This window comes from Haliotis rubra, unplaced genomic scaffold (genome assembly GCF_003918875.1).
Source record: "Haliotis rubra isolate DU_JTF1 unplaced genomic scaffold, ASM391887v1 Scf712, whole genome shotgun sequence".
In the NCBI taxonomy this organism is placed as follows: Eukaryota; Metazoa; Mollusca; class Gastropoda; order Lepetellida; family Haliotidae; genus Haliotis; species Haliotis rubra.
Genome location: NW_025767427.1, coordinates 265,801 through 284,604, shown reverse-complemented (window position 1 = coordinate 284,604; position 18,804 = coordinate 265,801). Strand labels below are relative to the sequence as shown.

Sequence of the window (18,804 nt, the reverse complement as noted above, 5' to 3'; positions counted from 1 at the left end):
CAATTTATACAAAATTACTAACAACACGTTAGTAAGATTTGCCTACCTGGTAACAGTTAGTCATCCCTCGCCATAACCCTGGGGGGTCATCTATGGACCACCATGTCCTCACTATTAAGTTGTCTTTTATAAGTTAGTACGATGTTCCGCTGTTCATGTGATTAATCATGAAACCCCTGAATGTATCTTAAGCATTTGAAAACCCATAATATGAGGATATGTACAATGAAAATATTTTTTATTGCGATCCGCACTGAATTTCGCAAGTTTACAACATGATCAACTTGAGAACAACAGTGGATTTGGTGATATGCTATTCCGGATGACGTGAAGATGTGTAATTGCTTCTTTTTATAGGAGCCATGGATTACCCCGTGGCTTAAACGAAACTACGGTTTCGCGAAGAGCGTTATTCATGACTGTATTTGTTTCTGTTTAGAATGGTCCACACAACATGAGATATCCAGTAAGTTTGAAGCACTTTCTAAAGAACTGGCATCACACTTTCGACACTTTTATGTGGGACTTCCCAAGATAGCGGTCAGGCCGTTGCATCATTCAAAAAGTACATGTAAAATATTGAAACACCCAAAGCCTGCTATATGCTAGCTTCCCCACAAGACTGTCACTGATGGTGATCCATTTTCGTACACTTTAAAATATGCTTGGCCACAATCCTGTCCAAAATTATGAAACCAAATATGGAATCCCAAGTTAACCCCACCTACCATTTAAAAGCAAATCATTGCGTTAGGCCAGCACTGACTTGTCTGTTTCATGTTTTATGAGAAAAAAGGATCTATTCTTTGATTTTGCAGGGGTCAGATTAGACAGTCAGTTAAGTATCTTCCTTCAATCTTTCGCGAAATGTAAACACTGGCTCTCCCGCCTCTTTCCAATTTCAAACTGTTGCAAAACTGTCAACAACTACTTCAATGAAAATAAGTAGGTCAGATGATTCCATTATTAAAGTGTTGCCAAGGGGGTACAGTACCACAAAACAATCAGCTTGTTTCGGTCATGTGAGGGGTCTTACATTATTGCACTGAATAAATAGTTGTTTGTTTTTTTGGACAGAATATTTTTTATGTTGTAATATTTCTAAAAAATATGAGCACTCCCTTTACAGACACCTAGTTCCCTCCCAGTGTTTGATTTTAAATATTTAAATATTTATTCCTAAATATATATCACTTGACTTTAGTACCAATCTTGTAAGGCAAGGATAAAAGATTTCTCATATTTGTACCATGCATAGTGTATGGATTAAACATACATCCTGGTATGTATTTATGGTAATGGATTGTTTAAACAGGTACCATATGGACATTTAAGCAACCATTCATGTTTTAGACAGAAATAATTATCTCTCCTAACATGCTCGAGACAACAGATGCATAGCGGCTTACTTCGCCCCCTGTAGGTATTATGGTGACATGTAATAATGCCTACAGTCAGGAGATGAACAGATAGCGGATAAAACAAATCACACACACGTGGTCTCATCCCAATTATCATTTGGTGATAGCATCTGTACCACAGATCACCACAGGCCAATATCACTGATTTCTGGTAAAAACAATAACCATCCAATTCCAAACAGGTGGTCAAGCAGTCTGATAACGGGGCACCATTTCCAAAGGTAATGACTGACTGACTGACTGAGTTTGGTTTTACGCCGCTTTTAGCAATATTCCAGCTACATCACGGCGGGGAACACCAGAAATGGGCTTCACACATTGTACCCATGTGGGGATTCGAACCCGGTCTTCGGCGTGACGAGCCAACACTTTAACCACTAGGCTACCCCACCGCCCGCCAAAGGTCATGGGTCACCATGGTGACACGGAAGCTCTGAATCATGTCACATATGATCATGACCCTTCAGCAAACAAAAGTCAGAACTCCAAATTTTTATTTGTATTTATATGTTTTAAACTTCTGTATTCAATCTCCTTTCCATTGAGACAAACCGCCTGGACCTGATCAGTATCTCAGCTTCAGCATAAGAACATCATGCCTTCACACTTCACATTTGTCTGTTGCCCAAGACTACTAAATAGTGATAAGAATAAGTGAAAATCCATTGATCTAGACTTCAATCCCAATTGAATAGTATCATTTGAGGGTTGTGATTCTGAACCAGCTTTCAAAGCTTCAATTTTGCTTAAGTAGATCTGAATACAGACAAATAAATTTGAAAAGACTCCGTAAAGAATTAGATTAGAAATACCCCTCAGAAATCCATGTCTGATATACGAGGTGAGGAGGCTACTGACTTGGTTGATCTTGTTGATCTCAGGATTTCAATCACTGGATTGTCTGCTCTGGGAATCTAGACTATACTCAGAGATCTATATACAGGTCACTGTCCTATAAGCTCAAATATCACTGAGGGAAACACTAAGTAATAACTAAACAAATTTCAATAGACTGCTATATCTAGCATGTGTTTAGTACTGCATGGTTTGAATCGACCTGAACATTAAGCAATGGAGTGAATAGAGGATCCAGGGTAATGAATGGTGAACCAGATGCACTGTATAACAGGGGTGGAAATAACCCATTGCCCGCTGTCCGAGTCCAGTGTTTTTTTCTGTTGGGCAAGCAAATTTGTATATCACACTGTACCGGTGTCCAGTTGACTTTCCAACGTTAATTATGTTGTTTATTTAAAAAATCAACAAGAAAACAGCCGGTGTACCGGAGTACACTAGCAATTTTAAGGTTATTTCCAGCCCTGTATAATCAGGATGTTTGACTACAACCCAGATGTATTATTAATGGAGTCAACTACTATATTTCTGAGTCATGATAGTAACAGTAGTGATTCATGGTGAATATGAAGTGGTGCATGACTTCTTCAACAAGTTTTTGTGTCTGCTGATGACAACTGATTCTTGCATACGAGGAACTGATACAATATTCATACAACACACATACATCATTCATATAACACTTACTCATACATTAATACAACACTTACACAACACTCAAACATTCACACAACATTCATACAACATTCACACAATACTCATACAACATTCATACAACACTTACTCATACATTAATACAACATACAAACATTCACACAACATTCATACAACATTCATTAATACAACACCTTCACACAACATTCACAACATTCACACAATACATACAACATTCATACAACACTACAACATTCACAACAACATTCACACAACATTCATACGACATTCACACAATACTCATACAACATTCATACAACATCATACAACCTACATTCACACAACATTCATACAGCACATATACAACACTCACACACAACATTCATGAATCACAAAAGTTCATACAACATTCACACAACACTCTCACAGAACATTTATACAACACTCAAACAACACCCACACAACATTCATACAAGACTTAACATTCATACATTACTCATACAATCTTCACACTCCATATGTTTCCATGCATCAGGTGCGACATACTCGGCTTGATTAACGCAGCCATATATATGTCAGATAATGTCAACTCTACAGGACTTCAGTGTACAGAAACCAAGCTGCAGCATACGGTGCTGCTTTACATTCCAACATCTACTGGTCGCTGTTACACAGCTATGAATAATAAGTCTATTAATATCATGCCAGATTCCATTCATCGAGGGCATGCTCCTGAAGCTTCATCAATGTCAGTAGATGAGTGTGCCCTCGTTTTTCATTCTCTACTCCCTGGGGAGTATACAACACATGCAGCCTTTCAGGAGCAGGAGGTCACAATCATCTTATCCCCTCGGGTACCCACTGACTGTTGGGTGAACAGCAGCTTACAAGGTCAAGCTAGCTGTGTGGTGCAAGAAGGCTAACAGTCTCATAGCATCCTACCGGGTACCCATTCACTGCTTTAAGAACAGAGGCTACATGTGCTTTAGTGGGGTTCAGGACCACAGCAATACAAATCTCAGCAGTCACAGTCAGCCATGTAACTACTCTCTGCGAACAACATTGTTGTGATCTGTGTGCTATACACTGTGCTCAATTACTTCTACAGAGGTATCCACATTACATAGATCGATGCTCATGCTGTTGATCACTGGATTGTCTGGTATAGCTGGAATATTGCTGAGTGCGATGTTAAAGAACAAAGAAACCAACTTCTACAGAGCAGCTCCAGGAACAGAGTAATTGGTACTACAGTCCATACCACACAGTCCAGTAGTTAGGCTATAATTAGGACCAGTAGAAATAACTACAAGGAATGTTAGTTTCCATAGCTGAAGATCAGAATAATATGACGTCAACCTTGACAATCAGTGGAAAAGTAAACAAAAAAATTAGAGGCATTAACAGTAATAACATATTCCAACACCAATTAAACAACACAACAATATCAAACAACATGACAGTAGTAGTGGCTTGTCAGGTCATCGCATCCCAGCTGCATAGACTGATGCTCATTCTGTTGATCACTGGATAGTCTGGTCCAGACTCGATTATTTACAGACCGCAGCCATATAGCTGGAATATTGCTGAGTGTGACGTAAACAACAAGCAAACAAACCGATTATTAAGCAGGGCTACAGATAAGGGGCGTACAGGCGTAATGTATGCCTCAAGATCAATTAAGTACGACATCATATAAGATTTCAAGCGTATCGTGTACACACATAAATACCTTCGTACGTCTAACATTTAATTTCCGTCCTTATCGTGCAAATGGAAATCTATTTCCGATAAATACTTGTTGTTAAGTTTCTTTTGCGAAACACGGTTTGACACAGTAGGAAACCCCGACAGTAGGAATCCCTTGCGTTGCCATGCAACGATATGCGTCACTATTTTTCGATTGGCTAAAAACTACACTGTTCCTTTTTATATCCAGTCGGACCTGGCATTTTGCGCATCACACAGTGGCTCAGTTATTTCTCATGCGCCTTCAAATACAAACACATGGTTGGAAATAGTGATCGATGAATCGTCCAGACAAATCACATCAACTCGCTGACACAAAACCATGTCAGTACTCCTTCAAAATTCTCAGTACACCTCCACTTGCAATATGATGTGTAAGTACACTCACACCCCCAAAAGTTATCTGGAGCCCTGATTAAGAGGTAGGGGGTGGGGTAGCCTAGTTGTTAAAGCGTTCACTCATCACGCTGAAGACCTGGGTTCAATTCCCCACTTGGGTAGATTGGGTGAAGCCCATTTCTGGTGTCCCCCGCCTCGATATTGCTGGAATAATGCTAAAAGTGACGTAAAACCAAACTCACTCACTCACTCACAACATATGTTAACTGAAATATTGCTCAGTATTAGTGAGTGAGTGAGTGAGTTTAGTTTTACGCCGCACTCAGCAATATTCCAGCTATATTGCGGCGGTCTGTAAATAATCGAGTCTGGACCAGACAATCCAGTGATCAACAGCATGAGCATCGATCTGCACAATTGGGAACCAATGACATGTGTTTAAACAAGTCAGCGAGCCTGACCACCCGGTCCCGTTAGTCGCCTCTTACGACAAGCATGGGTTACTGAAGATCAATATTCTAACCCGGACCTTAACGGGTCTGCTCAGTATTAAACAAAGAAAGCATGCCTATACATCATCTCACCAACAGGAAAGCTGACAAGTGTGAATTTCTATTCTGATAATTGCTATTCGAACACCCATGCATTGGAAATTTTTATACTCTCCAGTTCCCAAACCATATACTTTTTGCTGCACCAAATCATTTGTCAGTGCAATCGATCATCAGACAGTCATACACGCAATGATAACCTGCCGTCACACAATAACTCTCAACACCTGTTACAGTGTATACAACAAGTGGCATATTGACTGGAAAAGCCTCCACCTCCAGCGTTGTGTTGGCCAATCTATGTGATTAACTACAAGTGGGTTAACATGGATGCTGACAGAGCTTTCGTGAAAAATTGGAATGGAGGATGCACAGGTTGTTTCAAGAGAGATGCACTGGAAATAAAGAAATATCCACGATAAATGCTGATTATTTATTCGAGGAACAATCTGCTTTAGAAAGTATTTGGACTTTAATACAGTGCCATATTAAAGTCTTTTTATATAGTGCTATGCCACCATCAATGACAATATATACCAAAGTGCCAGGTTTTTTTTGCATTACCGGCCCCTATGGATTACTACTAACAGCAATTAAAAAATTGCCAAGTGCACATTTAATAGATCCACTTTGCTAGCACTAAACATTGCCCATGAGATTTGATCATGTTACAAACAGAGTAAGGGTCAAAAGCCAGGCTACAAAGTGGTTGTATATCACAGAGTGTACATTTTGAACACCACCAATAAAGCTTTAATCACCTGAGTGTAGTGGCAGTTCTTTTTTTTGGATTTACTTGTCTAACACCACACTCAGCAATATTCCAGCATCGGTCTGTAAATAATAGTGTTGGGAATTGGTTGAAATCTCACAATTGATGATTGGTTCAATACCAACGAGCAATAATCCAAAAAATATTGGTTAGGCTCATTTTTAGATTTTCCTCTTCAGGTTGTTATTGCAGATATGTATAAAACAACCATTTGGTTCACTGTTGTTTTTTGTTTTATTTAGAAACTGCCCAAAGTGCATTTGATAATTTCACATCCAATGTAAATGATGCAACTTGCTACTTTCAAGTGATGACTAATATATCATGAACATAAACTTCGCAGCGTCTTCAAAAAATATTCAGCCATGACTTTTCAGTAAGTGAAGTGAGAATTAAACACGTCCATCGCCACGTATTTCAAACTCTATCACAGGGTCCAAAATTGTTTGGGTTCGTTTTTGAGAAAATGTGATCGATTGCTGGATCGTTTGGCCACTGCGACCATTCTTTGATGATTTCAATTAATCGGAACACCACTAGTAAATAACTGAGTCTGAAACCAGATTACCCAGTGATCAACAGCATGAGCATTGATCTATACAATTCTGATATGATGACATGTCGACCAAGCCAGCGAGCCCGACCACCTGATCCTGTTAGTTGCCTCTTACAACAAGCATGTGTTGCTGAACACCAATTCTAACCTGGAATTCCACGGGTGAGTGTAGTTGTAAGTACTACTAGGATGTTTACCTATGTGTCACACACAAATACAAAAAGCAATACAGATTATAAGTGTAACATAACATGATATAAGATAGGAGCTGCCAGAAGAGGGTTCATCAGAACATAGAAACCAATGTAACAGTGAGTAGATAAAGTATGACCAGAAATTATTGAGAATTTTAAGAATATGTTTAATTGGATTTCTAGTATAAACAACCTTGACCAGCTATCAAGTGCTTGGTTTCATTCAAGAGAGTCAACTCTGTTAATCCTTTTTCATTAGTTTGTGAAGAGTTATCCCCCTTTGTTTACTTGCTCGCAGACGACATTTTCAGTGATCCTCAGTATGGATGATTTAGAGAAGAGGAAGTTGATTTTAGAGTATTATAACGTGGACATCAGATCAGCTAAAGTGATTTCATGTAGAACAGGCATCCCTTTGTCCACTGTTTATCGTTTTTGAAAAATATTGCAAATGGTTATGGCATTGACAGTGTAGGAAAATGTAGAAAATCTAGCCTGTCCACAGGACTGGCATCATTTTTACCAGTCCTGCCAAAATGTAGCCTGTCCTCCAAATATAAATAAAACACCTTCGCAGTAAATATTCAAAAAGGTTATAATCATTATATATATGCCATATATTGTCATTTTGCTAAAATTGACCCGACATGAGGACGGAGATATGTTTTTTAACCCGTTCCACAAAATTCACCCGTGTGCTACTCATACTTCTTTCCTACACTGGCATTGAGCACCAGGGATGAGCAGATATGTTGGTTAACTGTGCTAATACTTGCTTCATAATGATACAAGAATCTGTATCGAAACGTCTCTCGAACAAAGAAGTTGTTCATCCATAAAGTTTGTCCTCATCTAATTGGTTACACTGATTGACTAATAAGGCCAAATAAACAAAATCTTGTGGTTCCGATTACACCTCTTTAATTTAAAATTTAGGGTAGGTAGGTAGGAATTCTTCTATATTTTTACATTTTTTATTAGAAGTAAAGTATGAACTAAAAACACATTTATCAATGTATAATTGTTTATTCAATCAAGCTTGCAGCCATTATGTTGACTTTCTCTATCAGAATGACCGATGTCCATTGGTGCCGGGCAAAAACAATGGCATCTGAAAGTTTATCTTATTCATACCTCTCAAAAAAAACTAGGGTCGGCATCAGAATTCAAGGGTCGGTCGGGTAATCGGAACCACAACATTTTTTTTAGGCCTAAACAAATTTAGCACATATTTAGAGAATGGACACCCAAAACACATGATCAGGGGAAACATTATTTTCATGGACTGTTAAATGAAGGATCTACACTGAATAACTGAGAAACAAGAGAGAATCCTTCCACCTCCTTCTTCATGGTGGTCAGACCTCATGGCCAGCAACTCAGGATGCCGGCAGTAACGGAACCCACATCAAGGGCATGACACACAGGGAAAATTGTTTACTTTGTGTCACATTTTGTTTACACACTTCACATTAAACACACATTTGTAACTTTGTGTGAAGGTGATACACAGACATACTGGAAAAACACCTGATCATTCATCAGCTTTTATGAATGTGAGTGAGTATTGTTTTAAGCCGCTTTCAGCAAGATTCCAACAATACCATAGCAAAGGACACGAGGAATTGGCTTCACACAATACCCATCAAATCAAACCTGAGCCTTCAGCGGGAATACTTAAAGCACAAGGCTATCCCACGACCATAACCTCTCACAACAAACTGGTCACCAAATCTGTCCATGTATCTCCACCGGGATACAGTGTAAACATTTCCTCAGGCAACCCACAACTATTCAAACCAAACAACCAATTAATCATAAAATAATGAAACACAGAGAACTTTTTTGGTGTGGTATTTTCTTATCCAGTTGAAAAAAGCATGGCAGAAAAGTGGTCCTTGTCATGACCCCATTGTTAAAAAATTCAGGTCTTCAAACACAATTTCCACTGGTAGATATGCTACACACTAAACACAGGGCCTGTAATGCAAAATAAAATGGCATCATGGTACATATTAAAAGTCCTTTTACATAGTACTACACACTAAAGCAGGAAACATTTGAAAACCCCAAGACAAACTTGAATTTCACTCACTGCTTGTCCAGTAGCTGACATTAAGAAAATCCCTTACCTTATAATCTAATTAGATAGTTATTCCGTATACATAGTGTCAACAAGATTTGCATTGTAAAAAGCTGTTCAACATTATCTACTCAAATGCATTCTGACAAGGGAGATTATTTGAATTTTATTTCACATTTGTTTGGATTGGTTTAGAGATCTGTTGACTTTAAAACTAAAACAATTCACAAAAAAACTCTGAACAAGGGGTGTTTAATAGTAAAGACTTTCTATGACAAAACGATTGACCACAAAATGCTGCAGTAAGATTGTATATTCTATATCTTTATCACATGTTGATGGGCATCAGCCAATGTTTACACTTCTTTAATTATAACCGTAAATTTATTTTAAAAACCTGTACAATGCAGTGCATATGTTCCTTATTTTTATGTCAGCCTTTATCAAATATTTCACTATCTAAACCAACGAAAAAAACACACAAAAAACAAAAATCTGGCCTAAATATAAGACAATCCTCGATATAATTCTGCTCCCTCATTCAACCATGTTGACCTTGGTGTGAGAGAGCCCATCCTGTGATAAGGAAGTCTTCAAGGTCATTTCATCATTCTGTAGTCAGTTATAATCCCATTATTTTCATTTTCAACCTATTTATCCAGGCACAGATTAAATCTGTGGTATAATGATAAGTATATTAGGAACTTGTTTTGGCTAAAAATCAGCTTCATTCACATCACCGACACTTACAAAAAGCATATATTATATAACATATAAATCATGATGATTGCACACACAGAATACTCCAACAACACCAATAAATGTTTAGCTATAATATTTATCATTCACTTAATTGTTTATGAAAATTCACAATCATATAAAATAATAGCATTTTGGGATTTGAGAAACCCTATTATGACCTATAATTAGACGTGTGATGAGCTGTTGTGTGCCTGTGTGTGCTGAGTATCACTCTTATAGCCAGACTGCCTTTACAATAAACAAATAAGAATGACTGCACAGCAAATCTTGACACTGACACTGAAACTGATAGTGGTAAAAAAAAAGGTATGGCCCATCAAGTCAAAATACAACAGTAAAAACAAGCACTATATTGTTAGGATGCAGACATACATCCGCTATTTCCATGTCACATTTAATACAGGAAAATCAAAGGTCATCATTTTCCCCCAAAACCAAAATTTAATGGTTACTGTAAGTAAACACAATTTTAAAACTTGTTGTCTGGACTTCAATTTGACGACATTTAAATTATCTAGATTGAATAAATTTGGTGTATATAAAGACTATGTTAATATATGTATACTCTTGAACTGAATAGAAATATTTCAACAACAACAAAAATTAACGACTTGATTTATCTTAAATCAGCTGCATGTAGACATGAAAAGTATTGAAAACCTAGTTGCACCACAAAAATAAAAATAAGTTACATCCTGGTTCATGAAAGTTTGCAAGGTTGAAACATACATGCAAAGATAGCGTATAGAAATACATTCTCAGAAGGTCAGACTTCAGATTACTGTCATGATCTATAAAGTCAGTGATCACTTGCATGTACCGGTAATCACTAGCAGCACAGTTATAATCTTTAGTTGGATAATCTAAATATCATAGTATGACATAGTGTTTAACTTCAGCGACAGCTGAAGCTGGAGTAGAGTCAGTCAGTCAGTTCACAACTGATACTTAGGAGTAAGTGAATAAATACTGTTTTCAGCCACATCAGCAATACTGCATATATTCAAGGCCATAATACTCAGGAATATTGTTCTAGACTGTATCTAGATCATGTTGATATGCAAGTTCATGTTGATTACTGGTTGTAAGCAGAGCTGTCAAACTGAAATGTTTGGACAAGCACTTGGGGCATACACACATACATATTAGGCAGTTTATCAATAATGGATTGCACAGGTGCATGTTTCATGTCACTGAATCAAGCCCTGATATCTTACATATTTAACAAGCTTTCAGAAAACAAGCATTACATTACACTCTCAATATGAAGATTTAAAAAAAAACAAATCAGAGAATGAACATGTTTTATGTAATAGCATTAATAGAATGTATGTCAGCCATGCTTTAACATGTTTAAGGTCCTGCTCTTTTCATGTTATGTGCTGCTTTGTACCTGGCACTTAATGGAAGCCTGTGATGATTACAGACAAGGTACTTATTAGAGGAAATATGGTACTTTTGGAAACTCAATTGCTTGCAACAAAATGCAGACATTCACATTTAAAGCCTGCTGTGACTTTATATGTTTGGTTGAAAACAATGTTATAAAGAGCAATGCACAAGAACACCTCCCCAAAAGATCTTGGTTTCTCATAATCTCAACCACTCATAACTCTTTCACATAACAAATGCTATCAGATGGAATACTATGAAGATTTCAGAACCAAACTATTTCCCTAAATGTCCTTAAATACATAGACACATCTTTTAACAAGATGAACAAATTCTTGATGAATTTCATTTAATCTATTCGCATTGTACCCTCATGATAATAATAACAAAGTCAATAACTAATAGTAGGACTGATCCATTCAGCAATTGGTGCATTCATTCCATTTTGTCACTGCCTCTCATCTAGGTGACTTACTGAAATCAACACCAGAGGTGTTGAAATAGATCTCTTTTACCATGTTTAACACTTTAGAAGTCATGACAATTGGTCTCATAATTATAGTAGTTGTTTTTTATACATAAAAAAAACAGTAGTCGCATTCTTTTCATCGAAGAAACTGTCTCATAATGCCAGGGACCTAGACTAGTTAAGGGTGCTCCGAATAATATAGATCTAATTACAGTTGGCAATTACTATTCAATTTTGGTGACTGTAAGCCATGCGTGCAGTAGAGAGCTAATTAATTAATAATCACAAATGTCCATCGATATAACTGAATATGCAGACAAAAGGTTCAAACATTGTAAGCCATGTCATAATATACTAAAACCTGAAGAACTACGTCTTCAAGCCGCTGACATTCATACTAGTGCATGCTTTCGTTTCATGTCATGTTAATTCATACATATGATAGATCCGGTAAGTCCAAAACCATCGATGGTTTCCTTAAAAAATCACGTTAACTACGCAATTTGCGAGTTCGTAATTATACTTACGAATAAGATCTCGGTCTAGCTGTCATTTTGTAGGTATTTGACCGAGCTTAACGTTGGAATGATGATTGTAAATACGAGATTATTCACGCTGGGAGAGTCATATCGAGATCACCATATTGCTCACTGACATTAGACGTAGGGGAAATAACTCTGTATGTTACAAGTCGCGCACCACAAGTAAATTGCAAGAGATAATTACATGTATAAATTCGTCGACACATTCCACGCTGTAGAGAATGTTGCATAACATTATATAAAAATCCACCATGGACTTAAATAGGACAGTCAAACAAAAAGACACTTTCGTTACAAAAAAACGTTTCCTGTTACCAATTTACAATATATATATGAAACATAAGCAGGTAATATCTATTAAATATCAAACGGCCATTGCAATCAGTTAACGAATCTTAAATTATGGTTTCTTTCGTATATTTTTTTTTTGTAAAGCAGACGTTTTTCATTTATTTAACGGGCAGCTGTGTTAAAACCGTATGATGGAAGAACTTGTTGTTTTTTACACATAGTGTGTCAATATGATGACGTGTAAGATTTTAATTCATTATTATGTGAAGTGTTCAGTGGTATGTTTTAACATACAGCGGTATGTTTCAAGCGTATATCAAGAGAAACTTGAACATATGACTCCGCACACATTACACCGAGCGCTAGAGCAAATAAGAGAACTAATTGTCTAAATATTGATCATTTATCGATTTGACGTAAGTTGGTGATAACGGAGGTTGTAGCCTGTTCAGTGAAGCCCCACTGGGAAGGTCGCTGTTGGACAGCACTTTAGAATATATAGGGCTTCACTGGTCTGATTTGTCAGCAGCAGTTCTTTAATTGTACATAGCTCCCGGTGCGTACTTCAGCTATTTGGTGGGTGTTATCATTGATACACCACGTGAAAGGGAGTGTATTTAAAGTACATCTAGCATGAACAGCTGACGTGGTATTAAAATCTGGCTCGTATAGAGCTAATTTGATCTCGAAAACATATATATGCACATACCTTTAATAAAAGTGCGCCTTCAGTTTGTTTGTATGTTGTTGTTGTTTTCGTTTTTGTTTCGTTTCGTTTTGTTTGTTTGTTTGTTTGTTTGTTTGTTTTTGTTTTGGCTTTGGCTTTGGCTTTGGCTTTGGCTTTGCTTTGCTTTGCTTTGCTTTGCTTTTGCTCTTATGTATATCTCTGCCTGTTTATCTCAAGATGGTAAACGTTGCACACATTGTATAGGAGTAAGGTGCGTTGCGTTGCGTTGCGTTGCTTTGCTTTGCTTTGTTTTGCTTTGCTTTGCTTTGCTTTGCGGTGCGGTAATGGTGGGATGAGATGAGGTAAGGTGATACGATATTTTGGGAAATAATAATAGTTATATTTTGTATACATAGTGCAGGAGTGAGGTGAGGTGAGGTTTCACATCGCGTTCTATATTTTGCACTTATAACGAAAGGGGTGGTATTTTCATTAAAACACATTTTTATTGGTATGTATAGCCCCGCGTGTCTTTGTGTATAACTGCTTGCATATGAGCTGTGTGCTCAGTCTTCGTTTAAACAAATATCATCAGAAATAGTAATGTTGCCTAACCTGTTTGGTTCAGTATACATAGCCGCGTGCATGCGTGTTTGGGTGAATGTCGCCGAATGTACCAGCTCGGAATAATGTCGATTAAATAGTGCTAGCCAACGGGACAAACATGCCCCAGTTTATGGAGAATACCCCACCCTCCAGCACTGGTAACAATGTAAAAGTAACATTATTGAAAATATAGGTAGATAGTGTGACTGAATCCAAAGATTATACGCAGGTCGAATACAAGATCAGAAAGCACGAGCATCGGATCCTGACATGCCTAAGGGACTTAACTGTTGCTGTTTGGATAAATGTTTCGCAGTCCAGAGTAGCCGAGTAATAGTAGTATCGCCCTATGTTGTAGTTTTGTTTGTTTCTTGTTGAAAGCCGCACTCAGCATTTACAGGTGCACGATGGCGGTCTGTAAATAATATGGGTCAAATCAGTGATTGATATCACGAACACAGAGTCTGACCGCCGGGCTAAGATGCCACGCTGTTTTACCCTGCGATCTGATCTGCATCAACTCGTGCTGCACGTGCTATACATTTTGAAGTACGTGCAGGTTATCACCCAGTCTTACAGCCCCGAAACAAGGTAATAGCGGTTTTAATTCTATCGAGAGACGGTTAGGGAGCCTTTAATGTTTTAAGCTTTCGTTCGTCACGTCGAGGGTGCAGGTTCGATTCCCCACATGATAACAATGTGTCAATCACATTTCAGGTGTCCCTCGCCGCAGTATTTTGGGAATATTATTAAATGCGGTGTAAAACCTCACTCACTCATTTTTACTCAGTGAGAACAATGTTCATGTGGAAAGACGTCTGTGATATGATTGAAGGTAATTTTGTATCCAGTGTCTTCAGGGGCGGATACAGCTTTTTGAGAAAAAAAAGGGTGGGTGGGGTGCACACACTATTGAGAAAAGGAGGGGTGCGCACCCCTGCACCCCCCTCTGGATCCGCCTATGGTCTTGGTAATATTGAGAACCAAATGTCTTGGTAAGGTGACTCCAAATGACTGGGTAATGTTTTACAAATTAACTCGGTACTCGGTTATTGTCCTTAAACGGTTTCACCACACTTATTGAAGTCAGTTTAATTGCATTGGCTGTATTCATCTTAAGAAGTATTTATCACCTAAAACCGTGTTCCACTGGAAATATTGCTTGTGTGATCAAACGAAATCGCCTAGAAGATGTTGTGACATTACATTTTGCACAATGCCCTGACGTCATCAATTACATGACTCACAATGCTATGGCGTAAAAAAAGATGACATCACAATGCTATGACGTCATAAATTTGATGACGTCACAATGATGTGACATAGCTGCACTGCAAGTCTAATGGCAGTACCGTGTTCAGAGATGTACATTTCATTGAAAACTAATGAAGAATGATTTTTTTATGATAATAGAATATCACCCTCGTGTCTTCTGATATCAAATATATCAACACTCGATAAAAGTAAAATATTCTCGACAAGCCTCGGATATTTTTAACTTCATCAACTCGTGGCGATCATATTTGATATCAAAAGACACCCGGGTGAGATTCGATCCCTACATGATGAAGTTCAAAGTATATTACAGATTTGTTCAGCCAGTGACGATCCGAATAAAAGTCTTTAGCAACACATGCTGTCGTATAGGAGGCGAGTAACGGGATCGGGCGGTCAGGCTCACTGAAACAAGTTATCGTATCCCAGGTTAAATTGATGTTCAGGATGTCAGCAATTGATAGCCTGGTGCAGACTCAAGCAATCATACGAAATATATTGCTGAGTGCGAGTTAGACAATAAAAACAACAACAAACTCTCTCTCTCTCTCTCTCTCTCTCTCTCTCTCTCTCTCTCTCTCTCTCTCTCTCTCTCTCTCACACACCACCATCTCCTAAAAACCAAACAAACAAAAACAACACCAACAAACCCCACCCCACCCAACAAACCAAACCAAAACAACAAATAGAACAAAAATTACAACAACAAGAACCAACATGATTCGTTTAGGTATGGAACAGTACGTGCGCAAGTCGCTCATTTATTTCTGTACAGAATTTGGACGTCGTCGTATGATAAACGTTCCGTTGTACGAAATGAGCTGCTGTTAACGTAATTTGATGTGCTATATCAAATAGTACTCGCTGAATAGGTTCACAAAACATTTTCAAAATGGGTAAGGCAATACAAGTCACTCTTGTGAGGAACGAAAAAAAGCCTGTAGATAAAGTTCAATATACCTACTTACACAAACACACGTACCGCTTTTTATTTACTGTGTCACAGGAAAGCAAACATATCCAACCGGAGCAGTCAAGTAGTTCTCAATAACTGGAGTCCTAGTTCGAGTACATCTTTCAGACTGCCAAGCATGTGAGCCCGTCTCTCAGTGTGAGAATGCATGTCATTATTTTCTCGTACGCCCTAAGTGTAAGCACTATATCTACAGTTCATTCACACTTCCAGAGCAGGAAGTGGGTCTGAATAAACGCATACAACACCGTAACTCTAGTATTTGCGAGTCTTGTAGCGCTGGTGTCAGTACTATAGTTAGAACGACTATGGATGATGACAGCCTGTAAATAGACCAATGAATGGTATCATATATACGAGAGACTCCTGGTTAAAGCGTTCGCTCGTCACTCCGAAGACCCTTGTTCGATTCCCCACTTTATCTTCTGAAACAGGTTTACCTAATATATAACCAGTTTCTTCACTACGTGCCTATTATCATAATCATCAACTGCTGGATAAAAGGACGTATACTTTGAAAACGGGATTTGACCTCAAAATTACAAACGTTATCAAAACGCTACTTATATAGCACCCGTGAAGATCCGGGTTAGAATTGATCTTCAGTAACCCATGCTTGGCGTAAGAGGCAACTAACTGAATCGGGTGCATGGTCAGATGTGTAGATCGATGCTTATGCTGTTGATCACTAGACTGTCTGGTCCAGATTCGATTATGTACAGGCCGGCGCCATATAGCTGGAATATTGCTGAGTGTGGCGTAAAACTAAACTCACATACTCATTTTTTGGTATAGCCTGAAAACAATCGCCGAAACGCGCCAAACTTATCGCCCAGAAACACAACTATGACACCGGTATTAAATACACCACTATCGAATAACCGTTTCTTGTTTCTTCCATTTTTAGCCACCACGACAAATGAGTGTATACTTTCTTTTGTCCGTCAGTTTATTTGTGATATAAATGGCGGTTTAGTTAATGCTTCAGTTTTATGTTTAACCCATTATAATACACCAGTTCATTTAATTTCCATGTTTACGCCTTTGACTTGGAAACAACTTATTGTTTTGCCCGAGAATATTGTTTCATCATTGTTTTGTTGACATATATTCAATTCAAGAGATGCTGAATTTGAAAATCAATAGTTACAAAACAAATTCATTAAACACTTGACAAATCTGAAAATATTTAAGCAATTGGTCTGGCGTGTGCATATTTTCAAAATATGTTTTCAAATAGAAGATATGTTTGGGAATAAGTTTAAAGGAAACGATTAGAAAATACATGATATGAACATGCTGATGATTTTGGTTTCGTCGCATCTTCAGAGAATATGACACGAACCTTCAACTGATTGATTTACAAGTTAACTGACGCGATCAACACATACGATATCTATACGTGTCTACACAATAAACGGAACATTTCAACATCGAATCCAATTGATTGATGCACAATTTTGACAGATGTGAATATGACAGACACGTGACCTCTACCAACCCCAACTTACATAGCTGCCTACGAATAATTATGAGAAGAAATTAGCGTGTTAATTGAGCGTGAAATGATAGACACGTGACCTCTACCGAATCCTCATTTAAATGGTTTATTATATATAATTATGAGAAGAAATTAGTACTTCATTGAGCAAGGCGATGAATTCCTTTGATGTTCAATATATCCAAAGGTTAAAGTATCTGCGACGATGAGTACACATCAAAGGTGAGGTGAGGTGAAATTGGGTTGAACGTCGTGCTTGAGAATATTTCGCTCATATGAAGACGTGCATGCGTGTGTATGTGTATGTGCGGCTGCTTGTACTAGCCCAGACTTAAGCTGGTTTTATAGTGCTAGCCCACTAGATACCACGCCGCAGTGAAACATGAATACCCCACTCAGACACATTATACTGACTCCGAGCCGACCAGTCCTTGTTGTACCCATTAATGTCGAGCGCCAGGCAGGGACCAACAAGTACCATATTTTAACGTCTTTTGGTATGAAGCGGTCGGGGATCGAACCCGCGACCTTCCGCTCTCCGGGCACACATCAAAGGCCTAACTTTAAAAATAATTACGACACTTAAACTATCTGGTTCACTTGAATGAATGTTTTGATACCACAAACAACTGGCAACAGGCACTGGAAGAGGTTTTTTTCGTGTTTAATGGTAATAGGGTGGAAAGGAAAGTAACACCTCAAGTGTTTTCATCGTGTATGTATAATTTCTAGGTCAAAGTGTCCGCTCGTCACACTAAAGTGAGTGAGTGAGTGAGTATGGTTTTACGCCAATATTCCAGCAATATCACGGCGGGTGAGACCAGAAATGGGCTTCACACATTGTACCCATGTGGGGAGTTGAACCCGGATCTTCGGCGTGACGTCACGCTAAGAGTGAGTGAGTTTGGTTTTACGCCGCACTCAGCAATATTCCAGCTATATGGCGGCGGTCTGTAAATAATCGAGCCTGGACCAGACAATCCAGTGATCAACAGCATGAACATCGATCTGCGCAATTGGGAACCGATGACATGTGCGAACCAAGTCAGCGAGCCTGACCACCCGATCCTGTTAGTCGTCACGCTAAGACCCCGGTTCAATTGAACACATGGGTACAATGCAGTGTGCGAAATAGCCACTTGCTCGCTAGCC

At 38.3% G+C, this 18,804-nt stretch overlaps 1 protein-coding gene across 1 annotated transcript in view; it reads right to left on the bottom strand.

Moving 5' to 3' along the window:
* The window catches only part of LOC124259192 (dnaJ homolog subfamily C member 5-like), a 32,196-nt gene extending 19,730 nt beyond the window's left edge, over positions 1 to 12,466 (bottom strand). Inside the window, exon 1 of the mRNA XM_046693290.1 lies at positions 12,325 to 12,466. Within this exon, the coding sequence (XP_046549246.1) occupies positions 12,325 to 12,350 (26 nt within the window). The 5' untranslated portion in view covers positions 12,351 to 12,466. The remainder of the gene's footprint in view (positions 1 to 12,324) is intronic.
* Positions 12,467 to 18,804: the final 6,338 nt, after the last annotated feature.